The sequence below is a fragment of the Necator americanus genome, chromosome II (genome assembly GCF_031761385.1).
Source record: "Necator americanus strain Aroian chromosome II, whole genome shotgun sequence".
Classification (NCBI taxonomy): domain Eukaryota; kingdom Metazoa; phylum Nematoda; class Chromadorea; order Rhabditida; family Ancylostomatidae; genus Necator; species Necator americanus.
This window is the reverse complement of record NC_087372.1, coordinates 11,730,043-11,747,929: the sequence shown is the minus strand read 5'-3', so window position 1 is coordinate 11,747,929 and position 17,887 is coordinate 11,730,043. Positions and strand designations below refer to the sequence as shown.

At 43.9% G+C, this 17,887-nt stretch overlaps 4 protein-coding genes across 5 annotated transcripts; 2 read left to right on the top strand and 2 right to left on the bottom strand.

Moving 5' to 3' along the window:
- Positions 1 to 1,280: 1,280 nt before the first annotated feature.
- Positions 1,281 to 4,121, top strand: RB195_017571 (uncharacterized protein; the record flags this gene model as incomplete). The annotated part of the gene is made up of 1 exon (XM_064184623.1): positions 1,281 to 4,121. The coding sequence occupies one exon, from the start codon at positions 1,281 to 1,283 to the stop codon at positions 4,119 to 4,121; it is 2,841 nt and encodes a 946-aa protein (XP_064040504.1).
- Positions 4,122 to 6,172: 2,051 nt separating this feature from the next.
- RB195_017569 (uncharacterized protein) lies at positions 6,173 to 11,978 on the top strand (the record flags this gene model as incomplete). The annotated part of the gene is made up of 6 exons (XM_064184621.1): positions 6,173 to 6,284; positions 6,410 to 6,514; positions 6,909 to 7,039; positions 9,298 to 9,336; positions 11,637 to 11,767; positions 11,828 to 11,978. 6 exons carry the CDS (start codon positions 6,173 to 6,175, stop codon positions 11,976 to 11,978), a joined length of 669 nt encoding a protein of 222 aa, XP_064040502.1.
- Positions 10,107 to 10,424, bottom strand: RB195_017570 (uncharacterized protein; the record flags this gene model as incomplete). Its single annotated transcript, XM_064184622.1, has 1 exon — positions 10,107 to 10,424. The coding sequence occupies one exon, from the start codon at positions 10,422 to 10,424 to the stop codon at positions 10,107 to 10,109; it is 318 nt and encodes a 105-aa protein (XP_064040503.1).
- A 1,476-nt stretch (positions 11,979 to 13,454) lies between the features above and the next one.
- On the bottom strand, positions 13,455 to 14,744 carry RB195_017568 (uncharacterized protein; the record flags this gene model as incomplete). Of its 2 annotated transcripts, none has more annotated exons than XM_013453112.2 (3): positions 13,455 to 14,280; positions 14,573 to 14,639; positions 14,693 to 14,744. In XM_013453112.2, 3 exons carry the CDS (start codon positions 14,742 to 14,744, stop codon positions 13,455 to 13,457), a joined length of 945 nt encoding a protein of 314 aa, XP_013308566.2. The 2 variants fall into 2 exon arrangements, with proteins under 2 accessions (XP_013308566.2, XP_064040501.1); XM_064184620.1 differs by having other exon boundaries at positions 14,693 to 14,732.
- Between the last annotated feature and the right edge of the window lie 3,143 nt (positions 14,745 to 17,887).

The window sequence follows — 17,887 nt, the reverse complement described above, 5'->3', positions numbered from 1 at the left end:
TGAGCTCGCCAAGTTTTTCATCCCTTTCGGAATCGATAAATTGGTACTAGACTTGTTTAAGAGAATAAAAACACTGACTTGACACATTCGCTAGCCCCCGCAAGTAATTGTATAGGCCACGTTTGTAAACTTCAAACCACTCTGAATTGAAGTGAACTTGGTGGATTCATTAACGCCAGGACACTATATCCTTTATCCTTGAGTTGGACCCAAAGATGCTTTCACAAAGGCAGAAACAAATTTGATCCCTTCCAACCTCGTATCAGTATAAGTTACTAGATAAGTACTCTCAGGTACGTCATACACACGAATTGACGCCAGAAAGTTTTTGCTCTCATTACCATAAATGTGCTGCTGCTTCTGACGTCACGCTTATGGAACGATTTTGAACATAGGAATCAGAAGTTGGGAAGTTGGAACATATATACACTTATCTAAAATTCCAAACGTCAGGGCGACTATCACTGGAAGACGACTCATTTCCAAATTTTCTTATCTCAGCTCGACTGCTTCCCTGAGAATTTCTACGAGGATTCTCTTCCTCGCCCTTTTTTTTCAAAATTTCTTGTTCCACTATTCAGCTTGCAGAAATCAGGCAGTTTTTTCCTTCAATTCTAGCATCCACACCCACAAATGTCTATGATAGGTATATCCTCATACAAGTGTGGTGTGCTTTAAAGTTGTGAATATGATCGTCCAGTCAAGGTGGTTTCCATCAGTTAAGCAGACTACTTATTTTTTTTGCACACGCATATCCTTTACAATTTCATAATTTCTCAACACATTTTGATTATCCCACGGATCTCCCTCACTAGAGGGATAACAGCCGGTTAGTCGCGAGGCTACGTGGCGCGTCCCCGGGTGGCGGATAGGGGGCTAATCGCGGACCAAAAGCGACCTTGCGCTTGCCCAGAGACGCAGGTGGATTCAGGGGATGGACTCCCTGTTTCTGCTGAGCCAGGACTGACTCATGACATCCTTGTATCCCGCACGTCGGTCCGGCCAAAAGCCTGCAATCAAGTGACTGGGAGGTGCAAGGGAGGCGGTTTGGAGTCGCCTCCAACAAATAAGCTCCACATGTCCACACCGGGAGAACGAAAGTTCTCCCAGAAACTCATGGGACTAGAGGCTTGCAACCTGCCCATGGGTTTTAAAATTTTTAAGCAAAACACAGTAATAGAAAAGAGTCTCCTGATTCCGGAGGAAAGCCTGGTACGGTAGCGCCAGGTAGGACGGGGTTGCAGGAGTCATGTAGGCTACCAAAACGGAAAAGGACTAGGATGGCGATCTGTACTTATAACGCACGTACGCTTGCATCGGAAGCGGCCATCGAAGATCTGATGATGCAAGCCAAGAAGATCAAGTACGACGTCATCGGACTGACCGAGACGAGACGACGTCACCCTCTCAACGCCGTATATGAAACTGGAGAAGAACTGTTCTTAGGAACATGCGACAGTAGAGGTGTTGGTGGAGTTGGCGTCCTCGTCAACACGAGTATGGCAAAGAACATCGACTCTTTTGAACAACTTACGACCCGAATCGGACGTCTGCGGATGAGAAGATGTGGCCCAATACCAGCTTTGACTATCTTCGTCGTTTACGCTCCAACATCAAGCTACGAAGAAGAAGAAGTCGAAGCTTTCTATATGGACCTGGAGAAGTTCTACCAAGAAGATCATGCCTTCTACAAGGTCATAGTTGGCGATTTCAACGCTAAGGTTGGCCCAAGAAGAACGCCGGAGGAACTTCACATCGGGACCCACGGCCTACAATGGAATGACCAGGGAGAGAGGCTCGCCGAGTTCATCATGACGACTAAGACCATCCATGGGAACTCGCAATTTCAGAAGCCCTCTTCTTTACGCTGGACGTGGGAGTCACCCGGTGGAGGGTACCGTAATGAAATAGACCACATCATCGTCAATAAAAGGTTCTGCCTGACGGACGTCGGTGTTGTACCAAAGTTCTATACGGGATCGGACCATCGCCTCCTCCGAGGAAGATTTTCCTTCACAAGGAGAGCAGAGAAAGCCGCCAAGTTCAGAGAGAGAAATCCCAGGACTACCATCAACTGGGATCTCTTCGCTACGCTGGCCGGCTTTTGGGAAGATTCTGCAATGGACAACATCGACGAGGAATATGACCGGCTTGTCGAACACCTTCACGACTGCGCGAAGAAGGCTGAGAGTTTTAAAACCACCAGGAGACGCCTGTCTCTTGAAACTCTTGAGCTGATACGCCAGCGTGGAGCAGCACGAGCCGCAGGGAACCAAGAACTCACGTCCGAGCTCGCAAGGCTTTGCCGAGAGGCGATAAAGGAAGACCTTAAAGAGAGAAGAGCAGAAGTGCTGGCTGAAGCTGCAGAGGCGGGGAAAAGCATCCGCTATGCCCGTCGAGACTTCGCCAGTCGCAAGACGAGGATGACTGCTCTCCGGAACCCAAAGGGAACAGCCATTGCATCGAGAAGGGGGATGGAGAAAATCATCTACGACTTCTACTCTGATCTCTTCGACAGCCATGTCCACTTGCCTCCTCACCATCTGAGGGAAGATGGACAAGTCATTCCAGAGGTTCTCCCGTCCGAAATACGACATGCTATCATGTCGGTAAGAAATCGTACGGCACCCGGTCCCGACAGAATAAGACCAGAACACCTGAAGAGCCTTCCGCCAGTACTCATCAACACCCTGGCGAGGCTCTTTACACGTTATCTGTCGGAATGCAAGGTTCCTAAACAGTGGAAGACCAGCAAGACCGTGTTGTTGTATAAAAAGGGAGATCCACATGACATCGGCAACTATCGCCCAATCTGCCTACTGTCCGTCATCTACAAGCTCTTTACAAGAGTAATCCTTAATAGGATTGAAAAAGTCTTGGATGAAGGACAGCCATGCGAGCAAGCAGGGTTTCGAAAAGGATTCAGCACGATTGACCACATTCACACTGTTTCGAAACTCATCGAGGTATCACGAGAGTACAAGATGCCGCTCTGTCTCACCTTCATCGACTTAAAGAAGGCTTTCGACTCGGTTGAGACGGAAGCGGTCGTGGAAGCCTTGGACAACCAAGGCGTCCCTACTCAGTATATTAAGGTACTTCGAGAGTTGTACAGTAACTTCACGACCGGAATTTCGCCATTCTACAAGAACATCATCATTGACGTGAAGAGGGGGGTCCGACAGGGTGATACAATTTCACCCAAAATATTCACAGCCACCCTCGAGAACGCAATGCGAAAGTTGGAATGGGACGACATGGGAGTGAAGGTTGATGGTCGGCAGCTACACCATTTGCGCTTTGCTGATGACATCGTACTGATAACACCTAGCATCAGCCAAGCGGAACGAATGCTGACCGAATTCGACGAAACATGTGGATGCATCGGTCTTCAGCTGAATCTACAAAAGACGATGTTCATGCGGAACGGATGGGTCTCAGATGCCCCATTCACGCTCAACGGAACGAACATATCCGAATGCACCAGCTACGTTTATCTGGGTCGGGAACTGAACATGATGAACGACCTGACCCCCGAGCTGGGCAGGAGGAGACGAGCGGCTTGGGGAGCGTACAAGAGCATCGAGGATGTAGTGAAGAAGACCAGGAACACCCGGCTCCGTGCTCACCTCTTCAACACCACCGTACTTCCTGCTTTGACCTATGCTTCGGAAACCTGGGCATTTCGCAAGCAGGAAGAAAACGCGGTGAGCGTCATTGAACGCGCAATTGAGAGAGTGATGCTAGGAGTATCCCGTTTCACGCAAGTGAGGGACGGGATTCGAAGTTCCCTCCTACGTCAGCGATCGAAGGTTAGAGACGCCGCCGCGTTTGCCAAGGAAAGTAAAATAAGGTGGGCCGGACACGTGATGCGCTTTGATGACAACCGCTGGACCAGAGCCGTGAGCGACTGGGTTCCCCGCGATATTAAGCGCACTACAGGAAGACCGCCGACCCGATGGTCAGATTTCTTCACGAAGTCCTTGAAAGAAAAATATGATGCTCTTCGTGTCCCACGCGAAAGGAGGAACCACTGGGCTACTCTGGCACGCGATCGGGACAAATGGAAGAATTACTGGCGCCCGCTCGACCAGTTCGAAGATCAACGGGAGTCAAGGTGATCAAGGTGATTTTGATTATCATCCGTCTATGTATTCATCCATTCATGAGTGTCCGTCATAGTGTTTCGTCTTTCTGGGAGTGTTACAGTTCTCTGGAATCGGAAGTTGCGACGTGGGAGTGAGACTCGTGGATCACCCCAACATCGGATTTAAAGTCAGTGAAAGTATTGAACTACTTTTCCATCAAGGAATGCCTGCTTGGAAAGAAGGACCCGGAAGAAGCTGTAGCCTCATTGGATGAGATCTTGAGAAACTTGGTCTTGAGAACAGGTAGATGGAGAATCGTTTCCCAGTATAGGACCTCAACTTGGCGGAGATTGGCCGAAACAACATTGTCGGCCGCGCGTTGTCGTAGAGGATGCCCACGTCGGCAAGTCCCAGTCGCTTTTCTCCAACTCACGGAGCTGACTTCGGCGTCGACCGTCCGGGTCCCGGGAACCAGCTCACAACAGCATTACTCGCGAGTTTCAAAAGCAGAAGAAGAGAAACTTAAAGGTAGCACACCATAAATCTGGCGTGGTTTGGATTTTTCGTGGAAAGCTTCTATACAAGGTCGTACATTGCGAAAAACCACGTGGTTCCTCTCATTTCTCCGCGATCGTCGTAGGAAGAGGCATAGGAATCGCTTTTGTTATTACAAGATGCGCTAGAACGCGCCTCTAGCAGTCTATTCATTTAATTTAGTTTAATTTGAAAAGGCCGGTGAAGAGGCATTATTAATCTTTGAAGGCTCGCTCTTTGATGCGGTGCGTCCCCAAAGGTGGCGCGTTGTAATGCAAGCCGTGGTAAGAAACGGCGGCTTCCGGGACGTTTCAGCTACTACGGAGAGATGAGCGGAACTACCTGGATTCCGCAGACAGCGACCTTGTATAGATGCTTTCCCCGGGGTATCCATGCAACGTCAGATTCGTGGCATGCTGCGTTTAAGTTAGCGGTGATTCAGTTGTAGCTGCGCAGCGAATGAACGGCTCATGGAGCAAGTATGCACTCCGGCGATTGTCACCATGGAGAACTCAGCTCTCGTCGTCCGTCTGCAGAAGGCGCGATCAGCGCAGGGGAAGTAGCAATGACCGACAATTCAGCATGAAGAACTAGTCTCGGTCACCGCGTGAGGTCTTTCGACCTATCTCGACAGAACTTTCCTGTAGCTTAGACCGTGTAGCTAAATCTCGACGGTGAGCTAAGCAGCGTCGAGTTGTGCAGCCATCGCTCGGGCCGCGGCGTTCGTGAACCACTCCTTGTGCATGTGCAAATCGTCGTCGATGATGGCGCGTGGCTGTTCTGTGTGTGCAAGTTGTCAGAAGAGAAAATTCCCGACGAAGCGGTGAAATTAACTGTTAGCAGTGGCGTGTGTAGTCTTCCCTTCATCCAACGCCGCGCTGATGTTGGCGGTCGCCTGACGTGCCGTTGCTTACACTCATAAAAAAGTTTGCCAAATCACCAGTCGATCCACCTGCGTCATAACGATGGTGCAACAGAGACGCGCGCTCTTGTACATCTTTAGAACCTTTAGGTTAGGAAGCTCCTAAAACTAACTAGTTTTAGTATGAGTCATCAGAAAAGAGGTGGTCCTAGCATTCGAACGTCCATTTTTTTCAAAGTTATGAAAATAAGTGGCTAACCTAATAGTTTCTTAGACAACTTTCTTCTATTTCTTTGATTCGTTGACGGATGATAATCATGGATAACGGATAACGGACGATGATCATGCTTTCTCAGAAAGCTTTTTGGATTACTCCTTTGCTGATATTCTCAGAGTATATCCAAACAACAGAAGAGAAAGTGTTTGACTGTAAAGCGAGCGTTGTTTCTTGTCAAGCAAAAAGACAATCGCCCATTTTGATCCCACAAAACACAGCATCATATCAAAGCAAAAAACCGGGTTTAGCGTCCCGATGTTTACGCTGGAAATAGGGCACTCTGGAATAAAGAGAAATTTTGCTTTGACACCAATTATTAGTTTTGTTTCTGACAGGATTTTAGACACCATGATATCACTTCGACCAAAACAATGATAGGTTAGCTAAAACGGGGAGCATTCATTTCAAACGATGGGGCCTGACACTTGGGCGGTCCATATTTCTATTTTTGTCATAGTCGTCGTACTTGCGCTAAAATTTGCAGCTGCAACAAATATGACGTTACCAAAAGACTATAATTCAGGTTGATTAAAATTTTTAAAGGAAAAGTCTTGATATGTGCTTATTATAATTCATTGCCACATCGTACAAGGCTACCAATTTCGGCTCTTTTGGTGTCTGGTGAAACAGTTTAGTACGTCATTTCAGTGTCAGCAGATGATATTGCAGTAATGGCCCCAGCATCGTGGGAAAACATTACAATTTCTGCCACTACAATTTTGAAAGTTACCATCAGGGATGCAGAGTGCTACTGTAAGTTATGATAATTGAAGGCATCACCCCACGAATCTGAGGTGGTGCAGATTTCAGGTGGAGTATTCGTATAAGGGATGGGAGACTACGGAGAGGGAGGTGATTCCCTCCATTTCTTGCTAATTGCCGTAAAAAAAACGGCCCGGAAGATGCGGCGCCGCACAAGACTGGCGCGCTCCAATCGAACCTCTTGTACAAAATGGTGCGCCAAAACGAATGAAGCCGTTCGTCTTCCGGGCTGTTTTTACGGTAATTAGGAAGAAATGAACGGAATCACCCCCGTAGTCTCTCATCCTGTATACGAATACTCCACCTGAAATCTGCACCACCTCAGATTCGTGGAGTGATGCCTTTAATAAACACAAACATGCTTCAAATATTGATGACTTTACAGCCGCCAACACTACTTCGCAGTTTGTTGTCTATCTGGCTGCTATTGATCAGTCAAACATTTTCTATGCGTCCGTTGTCCTACATAGAAGTGTTTTTTCATACAACAAAAGAACAAATAGTTACTTCTATCAGGTCGGTTTCACACCGTTTTTGCGTTTTTTTTCCTGGATATATAAAAGTAAAAATGAGTTCAAAATTAGATTTATGTTAATATTTAAGTTTTAATGTTGCCTTTAACCCTTACTATTTCTGTTTTTATTTTTTGTTCCACGTTTGCCTTTACATGTACGTCGAAACATATAATAATATACCTTTCTTGTGAAATCTTTATAACCATTCCATGAACATCCTATTTCTGTTTTCTTTACCTCTTTAGAGGAGACTCTGTGACTACTACGTAGCCAACTTCATTGCCAAAGGAACCTCTCCATTCAAATTTCTATGGGGGTTTGGTTGTCATCCAGGCAAATAGGGCATTTTACAGAGAAATACGAATGTGTCGTTACGTTTGTCTTTCAATATCAATCGTCCCACATAACAGACGAGCTTAATCTTCGCATGTATGAATAAGTAAAACACCTTTATACAACGAAATGAGCCTAACCAGTATCTTTCTATCATTACTACACCGCAGGGAAATGGTTAAGTGATGAAAAGAAATCCTTGGTCAGCAAAGTGGTTTGTAGTTTAGGTCAGTTAGAGCGAGATGAATCCCAAATTTCGAAATTGATGCGTTCGCAACAAACGAAGGAAAGCAGGGAAAGTAAAGAAATATGAGCTTGTTGCTAAAAATAGTTTTAAATTAAAACGAAGAAGGCAAGAAAATAAATTCATAGGAAGTAGCAGTTATCTTTGTTTCTGATACAAATGACGAGGCGGATGTAGTGTAGCGATTAGAGGCTCCGCTTCCTGCACGATTGATCGGAGGTTCGAGTCCGCCATAGTGCTCACTAAGCCTTTCATCCCTTCGGGGTCGAGAAATTGGTACCATACTTGTCTGGGAGGACAAAAACACTGACTTGACACATCGGCTAGCCACCGCAGGACATTGTATGGGCCAGTTACACGTTGGTAAACCTCAAACGATTCTGAATTGAAGTGAACCAGGTGGCGCATCCCAAGCGAATAGATGGATGGATGAATAGATGGATAGATAAATAGATAGAGAGATAGATATCTTCGTCGTAAAGTGGTCGTTTATGTTAAGAAGAGTGGAAATCGACAGGAGAAGGAGAAATCGGGCTTTCAAATAGCCTTTAAAGAAGTAGATAATAAACAGATATTTTCCAGAACAAAATACAGCCTTGTTCCGGAAAAAATAGGTTCTGCATGGTCTCCGTTTAACTCTAAGACTGAGTAAGCAGAAAAAAAGGATTTTACTGAATGTCCAAGTCCTCTTTTTTTAACGAATAAATCGAAAACAAATAACTTCACAACACTAATAACATTCTCCAAGTCCTCCTTCTTGAAACCTTGGCATTTGAGAGTGTGTTTGTGTTTTCTTGTTATGCCGACGAGGTTTTGGTGAAACTTTTTTATTGGCTTGACGTTTCGACAAACTCGTCTTTTTCAAAGGCCTGAAATGGTTCGAGATCTTTGATACCATGCATATCCCATCAAACTCCTCCTCCATCCTCGCCCCAAGCCTCGATATTGTTCCAAGTACACCACGCAAGACCTTCAAAATAAAACAACTGACCAGTTCCACCGACTAGCGGGGTTGGTAAACCACCGCGTTCTTAAAGATTTTCACCAAGGCGAATGAGATCTACGCACTGTGTAGTATCCTTAAGTACTGGTGTCTGGATAACGTTAAGGAACTGCATGTAGAGAAATCTTATAGCTCACAGTGTTACGAACGGCAGGAAGTTATTGGTAATTGATAAACACTCATTTTTGTTATTCATGGACGGATTCCTGACAGAAATCCAGAATGCTCCCAATGCCTTCCTAGCAGATATTTCTTTCTCGTGGGCTAATATCGTACATTTTACTTCAAACTCATTTCCATCATGCTTACCATTTTTGTGGCGCCCTAACGTTATCCAGACACCAGTACTTAAGGATACTGCACAGTGCGTAGATCTCATTCGCCTTGGTGAAAATCTTTAAGAACGCGGTGGTTTACCAACCCCGCTAGTCGGTGGAACTGGTCAGTTATTTTCCTTTTGAAGGTCTTGGGTGGTGTACTTGGAACAATATCTAAGCTTGGCGAGGAGGGAGGAGGAGTTTGATGGGATATGCGTGGTATCAAAGACCTCGAACCATTTCAGGCCTTTGAAAAAGACGAGTTTGTCGAAACGTCAGGCCAATAAAAAGTTACACCTAAACCTCGTTGGCATAACAAGAAAACATAAACTAATAACATTGCTAACACTGACTTTTTTCAGGCAACAACCCGGGACCCGACTCTTATTTGTATAGCTGAGGTAATATTCTATCAGCTTTTGCAGACAACTAAAAAGGGATATAATGACTACACATTCAATTTTAATGAAATACAACGAAATGTGAGAAATCAGCAAAACTCTTAGCGATTGGTATGCGATATTTGCATACACTTGTATTCCTCGAGAAAGAGACGAAATTGAATCAAATTGTTTGACTAAAATTCCCGAGACGGGCTGAAAACTCAGCATTCGCTTTTCAAGTTGAACAAAACGCGAAGCTGTTAATCCTTCATTTTCGGCTAACGTTTCGGCAAGATTGCGTTCTTCAGAGCGTTAGAGGATGAAATTGAGCATGCTTTATCCGATGAAACACCCTATCCCCCCAACAAAGAAAATCCTAAGTCCTGTGTTGGACTTTACATTTACGAATGGAACTGCAGATCGTCATTTAGGATTGGAAGAGTTACTTACCATTCCTAGATGCCCCTGGTAAAATGGCTACCGTATTCGAACTTAAGGGCAACATACCACGAATCTGACGAGCGACGTGGAACCAATTTGGTTTTTACGACGTTTCGACGCAAATGCTTCTCTATGGACACGTTCCGCTTCCCTCAGCAGTCCACTCATTGGTTCCACTTGAATAGACTGATGAGAAGACACCACGCTGCAACGTCATCATCGATGTCGTTCCTTACGACGTTCGGCAAGCGCAGCCACCCCTGATCCCGCAATCTACAGTCCTATCTCTAGATTTTCCTGCGAATTTCTTAACCACGTCCGACTAATGGTACGCTTCCTTTGAATTTTTAATGAAGACGAGTTCTTGAGTAATACAGAGGGGTTTGCTCTTGCGATTCATCGTTGAGGTCTTCGAGCGGATCCAGAGCCTTATGAGCCAGAACACTAAGATCACGTGCCAAAATCGTGACCTTAACTTTAATATCTCCTTGGTCATGACTCATTACCCTATCACTATCTGATTCCGTGGATTCACGTGATTTCTCTTCGCGGTACATGGGTTCTTTAAATGCATCACCCCACGGATCTGAGGTGGTACGGATTTCAGGTGGAGTATTCGCATACAGCATTTGGTAGATTACGGAGAGGTGGGTGATTCCATCCATTTCTTCCTAATTGGCGTAAAAGACGGCCAGGAAGATACGGCTTCGAGCGTTCCGGTGCGCTATTTTTTACAAAGAGTCCGATTGGAGCGCGTCAGCGTTGTGCACACGCCGCATCTTCCAGGCCGTTTTTTAGGCCAATTAGCAAGAAGTGGACGGAATCACCCACCTCTCCATAATCTACCAAATGCTGTATACGAATACTCCACCTGAAATTCGTACCACCTCAGATCCGTGGGATGATGCCTTTAAAATGAACACACGCTGGTCTAGCCGTTTCTCATATGTATTCGTCATTGCATACAGGAAATCAGATAAACAATCAACGAAGTCATGCAATCACGTTCCTTGTTATCCGGACATATTTTGTACTTAGCAAATAATACCCCGCTACTTTGCACACTATTGTGTGCAAAGTAGCCGGTATTGTTTGCTTAAAGTCATCATCCCACTAATCTGGGGTGGGGGGAAATACTTAGGGGGGGGAAAAGGGGGAAAAAAGGGTGATTCCGTTCGTCTTTCACTGTATCAGTGCATGCAGACGCCCCTTGAACGCTGTTTCTTACGACGTCCTCTACTGCAGCGCACCACCTTCGCGCCCTCTCGCCTGCGATTCGTGGAAATCCCATCTGGACGAATCGCAGGCGGGGGCGCGGCGCAAGGATTGCGCATTGCAACAGCAACCGTCGTAAGAAACAACGTTCCGGTCATTCGTTGATGCCTTTAGGATTGCTAGGGAGAGGAGCTCTACAATTGCTACAATCTGGGTTGGTACGGGTTTCAGGCGGGTAATGCCTATACGGGGTTGTAGATTATGGGAAAGAGGGTGATTCCGTACATCTCTCCCTCTATCAGTGTGAACAGACGAACCTGGAACGTTGTTTCTCACGACGGCTTCTGTTGCCATAAGCAACCCTTGCTCCCCACCCGGCACCTGCGACTCGTCCGAATGGGTTTCCGACAAATCGCAGGCGGGGGCGCAAGAATTTCGCGTTGCAGTAGATTCGTTGAGTAGATTCGTGGGCTGGTGACTTTAAATCAGGTGAGCCCCTGTTGCATCACGCTCTCCTGTCTTATTTGAAACATCTCCCGCGTCACCCGCCCTAACACATTGGGCACACACACAACACGTTGACTATGTACGAATATGTACGGTTTTGTTCGAGATTATTGTTATCCTTTTCAAAAATCACGTGCAAAACAAAGAATAATCAGGGGGAAATACACTGCATTCCGAGAGCTGATGCGATTTTTATTCGATTCGATAACGAACCAAATGATCCGTGGGCTATCGACCAGATAGACGTCGACTATGTGCTGAAGTTTGGTCATGAAGATGAGTATACGTAAGTCAATCACTTGCTGTTTCCTTGATGAAGATCTAATGAAATTTGCTTACTTTTAAGGCATATGTTTCATACCGAACACGCAGTACTTTTACCTTGTAAATCGTGGCTGAAGGATGCTCGCATGTACCAAATTGGCCCACGAAATGGTCTTTTCATTGAGCACCCGTATGACTACTTCCCGTCAGGCTTAATAAGAGATTGGGTTTAAATTTAAGTCGCGTTTGTTATGCAGAGATCTTACGTATTTCTTCATATCTTTCTAAAGCTGAGAATGTTCAATTAAGAAAAAAAAAGCAGAACAAAAGTCCTCCAATAAACTTTCTTTTCACATTGCGTGTGAGGCATACTTAATTCTAGGATATGTTAATAATCAATGGTGTTTCCGAAAATGGAGAGAATGGTCAACTAATGTTTTCAACTAATGGATGATTTCCGATATGATGTATTTTACTGTTCAGCACCTTCCACAATATTTAGCAATATTTTCAAATCTAATTCTTAGTTCAGCTTTTTTTCGAAAAAAAAAATGCATTGATATGAAATGTTGCAATTATTCGGGAAATCTCGCAAATCAAATTCAAATCGCATGTTCGAACAAGGTTTGCGTAATGGGAGATTTTGTGGTGGAGGAAGTAAACTGAGATAGAGGTTCTTGGTTTCAGAGGTTTTTGTGTCACAGCGAATTCAGAAAATGGCTGAAGTTCCATACGTGCACAAAGGCGAACTCTGAAATTCCTATGGTGGGAATATGTGAAGTCGTAGACTTCCCATAACGGTCCAGAAACATTACTGGATTTAAGAGTGCGGTTCGTGTAGGAACACCGGCGGTACTTTGACATTTGGACATGAGGATTTCAATATGAGGCTCAAACAATGTGTCACCATCTTATAGGAGTAATATTAAAACAAAATCCTTTTTTTTTTCTGCACGTGAATTTTATTTCCATTCTGAAGATTTGTCTCAGAGTACGATTGAAAAACGCTCCTGTTGTTTCCTGTTTCTGTATTTTTTATTGCTTATAAAAATGCCAAAATGGGCACAGGTTTCGTTCCACTTCCGTTTTTCTTTTTTAGAAGAATGGGGTTTTTCTGCGGAGAAAAAAATCCTTCTGAATTGTCTGATTGAAGGTTGTCGCGAATGAATGCGCTGGAAAGGGTAAGGGAATAAGGGGCCGGCTTTGATAAGCGGTGAACCACTTTTTTCTTGTGGTATAATACATTCATAAGTATCTAAGTTTTTAATCATCTGCAAAATTGGTTAATGGGAAAAAAGTTTCCTTTGAAGTCCCATTCCACAGTGTTAGGTGACAACGTGGTTCACACATTCGTTCGCAAACAACTATCGCACTGTTCGTTACGAACGTATGTCAGAGATCAGTACATTACCTTTCCTTATCCCACAGAAGCCGATAAATCGACCACATCAACTATTTTGTCTACAACATGGTATTGATGGTAGTATAGATAACTCTCGGCTGAAGAGTATCATTTTCCCATATCTGAAATTAAGTTAGAATCAACTCAAAAAAAATCCAAATAAATGAATGAAGAAATGCTCTCATACAGATACCTGTATGGACAACTTTACAGAAAACTTGACGTTCTGCTACAGTACTCATTTACATCAAGTAAATACATTTATTTGTCAAATTATATGAAATCAATGACAGAGGGAACTACTTATTCAATTGGCAACAAGAACAGGTTGCTTAAGTTTGTTCTCCATAACAGCATTCTTGACAGATTGTTTAATTTCTTCCTTCATAATAGCCTTCTTGACAGCCGCTCCTACTTTCTTCTGTTCTTCCTTTTGTGGCATTCCGTGAAGAGGAAGGATTTGTGGCTTTCCGAGGTTGAGTTTCTTTTGCTCTGAGATAGCCATTGAAGGATTGCGTTTTGGGACAATTAGATTGATCTGATCATTCATAATAAGAGGTTTTTCCAAAGAGTCCTTAAGTGTTTCCTTAATAATAGCCTTCTTGACAGCCGCTCCTACTTTCTTCTGTTCTTCCTTTTGTGGCATTCCGTGAAGAGGAAGGATTTGTGGCTTTCCGAGGTTGAGTTTCTTTTGCCCTGAGATAGCCATTGAAAGATTGCGTTTTGGGACAATTAGATTGATCTGATCATTCATAATAAGAGGTTTTGGCAAAGAGTCCTTAAGTTTTTCCTTAATAATAGCCTTCTTGACCGTCGCTCCTACTTTCTTCTGTTCTTCTTCTTTTAACAAGATCTTCTTAAGTTTATCTAGTTTTTGGCCAGAATTACTACCACTTGCGAGTTTTTTAAGAGACTCTACTTTCTTCTGTTCTTCTTCTTCTTTTAACAAGATCTTCTTAAGTTTTTGGCCAGAATTACTACCACTTGCGAGTTTTTTATGAGACTTTTTTCCTGCATTTTTCATCATGCACTCCTTTTCACATGCTTCCTTTGTCTCGAAATTGTTTTTGTTCCCTCCACATCCGCCAAAGACGAACTCGACACATTTTCCTTCCTTTTTGTCGAAACCGTATCTGAAAATCATTTGTGAAATCTTCCTCATTTTACGTCAATGAAAGTTAAAAGTCAATGAAGAATCCGTTATAAGATCTTTCTTGATTTCAAATATTTGAAACGTGAATTTAAGAGTGAAGAAAATCATCCAACATTGGAACACTCTCCAGCTCCACTCACCGCTGCGGTACGAGAAGAGCAAGTGGTGGTTCTACTTTGATTCCAACCCCTTGCGCCTCCGCGCCGCTTCGAACTCTGCTACGCAGTCTGCTACGCAACTGCACCCACTGTTCTGACCCAACTATAGCTCACCTCTTATGAGACGCTCTGCATTTCCCCTGATCTAGTTTCAGAGAACAGATCTCAGATAGGCCATAGGCTGGAAAAAATGTTTGGGCCAGAAAAGTTTTCGAAATGTAGGTAGTGACTTACCGGCTGAGGCAAATACCAATACAACTAGAAGAAACCTCATTTCTGATGTCATGTTTTTGCCGCTTCGTACGCTTAAATACAGAGAGTAAAACCATAAAGAAAGACAACGTTGGTCTATTTCTTCTATAAAAGATGAGAAAACGTTTTGAAACAACGCTATTTGGGATGGAATTACGTTTTATTAACGACTTTATTCGATTTCTATTCTATTTTTATTCGATTCTTTTTTCGCGTTTCAAATAGTTGTCACGCTTTTTTTTTGCAAATATCCCATGCATTTCCTTTTTCTTCGCACAGGGGACTTTAAATGTCCCTACTGCATCAAGCATTGTTCTATGTGGAAAAAGTATTCTATCGCGTTTGTACATAATCTGATCTGGTAGGGTTTACGACAACATACTATTACACAGGAAAATTAATCGGATAAGGCAAAATCCTCATTGATTTTGACATCTTCATTGATAGACGAAGTCGAGTACTGGAGTCAACGAGAACGTCGACAGAATTCCCCATCTCTGTTAAATTGCGTCACATCTCAGCCCTGCTTTTCATAGTCGTTGTGGATTCCATGAGCCGGTGGATATTCTAAACCCTGTAATATGGACGCTACTCAATGTCGTCATGATAACATCTTAAGCGAAAGAGCTGAAGTAGCGAACGCAAATATGGTACGATAGGCTAAACGTCAAAAAGCCCGAGTACATGACTACTGGCGTAAATGAGACTGGCACCATCAATTCTAACGGGATAGACCTTCCATGTATTCCAGCTTCGAAATGTGTGGCTTCGATGTGAGTCCAACGGCGTTATTGCTCGTGAGGTTACTGCCAGTATGAACGTTGCACAAGTGAAGGGACAACAAACATTGATGTGCTCTGAAAAGGGAAACCCGCTTGAAAAAAAGGAACACCAGAAGTCTGATTGTCACCAGTAGCCAGTGGACCTTCTTTTGCTAAACGCATTCAATGAAACCTCAAACTTCATAAAGAATAGAGGATAAAGTTTCTGGCGTTAATCAATCCGCTCGGGATGCGCCCCCACGTTCACTTCAATTCAGAATCGTTTGAGGCTAGCGAACGTCCAACGGCTGGCCTATACAATGATAGCTGGCCTAAACAATGACTTGCAGTGGCTAGCCGGTGTGCCAAGTCAGTGTTTTTATCCTCCCGGACAGTCTGGTACCAATTTATCGACCCCGAAGGGATGAAAGGCTTGGTGAGCACTAGGGTTCGATTCGAACCTCCGATCGATTGACTTTATCTTCAAACTTCATGTACTTTAAAAATACAAGAGCTATATAAATCGCACTGCTGCATCATGTATATCATATACGTCATGCACCTTTCTAACTCTACAAAAGGGACTGTCGTTCAACACACCACCACAGTTCAAACGGTTGAAGGAAACATGAGACCTTTCGCAACAATTTCGTGTCATTGAACTACCACTCGCTGTCATATCTCTGTGCACGTCTCCCTTCAGTAACACGCATCAAAACACCGGAGTATGGAAACCTCCTAGCAGACTACAAAACGCGATTACATGGACGAGTGGACATAGCGAACAAAGAAGTTTGAAAAATCTCTTATTTCACTTAGACAAAATGTCGGCAAGATGACGATGGGTTCGGCTGTTCTCGATACTACCGTGCTGGAGGTTGTTGAGTTGCAGTGGAGAAGAGGAGGACAAGGAGTACGAAAACATTTTAACGTCTTGCTGAACCTGCCACTGCCAAACGTCTTCAAACTCAAACAACCAAGCGATGCATTATGCATTACGGCGAGCTAAAGGATCTGCTGATGGGTTTTGTTCCGTATAAAAAAAATTAAAGGTGGGAACTTTGTTGGAGACGATTAATTAAGAATTACGAACTCTCCTCTCCTTCGTTCAACCAGCCCGTCTGTAACTCGTAAGATGGAAAGGTCATCTCAATATCGTAGCTGAACAAATTTGTGACGGATTTGTTCAACGTGAATTGGTGAAAGGGATGCTGGATACAAGAATTGCAACTACTCTGGAAGCCGACAAAAAGAGAATGATACTGCGCCGCATATTGATCTCAGACTGAGATAATTTCAGAAATCGTTTTTTTCTTGCCCGTATTCTGAAAAAATTATTCTGAAAATTTCATAAGAACAGCATCATTGGAATAGTTGATACTATTTTGGAATAGTTGATACTATTCCAGGATGCAAAATCAGCAATCGATATCAAGCCATCATCACTCAACAACAGTGAGCCTGAAATTCCGCCTCCTGAGTAGCCCACAATCTACAACTACAACATCATGGACTCTAAAACACTTCCGTACCTACTACTGCAAAGGGTCCATATTTAACAAGTAATGTACCAGAGATAAACCTCGCTGCAGGAGGTTCAAAGGTGCAACCCAGTTTGCAAGAAGTTGGGCTGTGAGTGTACGGTCGATGTCGCGAATTCGGCCTGGTGTCATAGGCGCAATACAATAGAGATGATTAACACCGTGCAATTTATCCTTCATTATTTATAGCTGCTGCTCTTAACATCCAAGGTTTCTGAATACATCCCGGATTGTCTTATCAAATATCGCAAAAATACACGCATAGCGAACAAGTGTTTTTTTTTTGTCTTCGATGTTACCCTGGCTTTTTCCAGAGTGGTGATCGATAAGTGATAACGAGCTCAAAGCCTAGGTAGCTAGGTGTTCAGAAAAACTTCTGCGATTCGCACACTTGCTACATGAACCCTTGCGAAACAATACATGCGAAGAATAGTTCAGCAGTGTCACCTTGATGTCCCTTATCCCAGTACCACGACGCCTTCGGTTTGCCTCAAGTTCACCCACCTTTGCCGGTATTTGCTTCAGGCATATTAACATATCGTCAAGTAGTTTACGGACTTTGGCTACCCTGATAACGCCCGACTGGACTCGTGTATAAGTTCTATTTTCCAAGTTGTTCTAGAAAATATAGAAAATAAAATATAAAAATATTAGATATCGATATCTACGAAAAAAATTTCAACACCGATGTATAGGGCTAATTTAGCAATCAACTCCTTTGCGGGGTACCTCTTTTCGACCTTCATCGCCAACGGAGTTAAACTTCAAGTCTGCCCATCTGCTATTCCTCCTTTCACTGATCAAGGGCCGTCTAAACTTAAGAAAGCCTAGACAACTTGCTAGACGGCTACTAGGCTGAGTTTGGTCAATGCTAG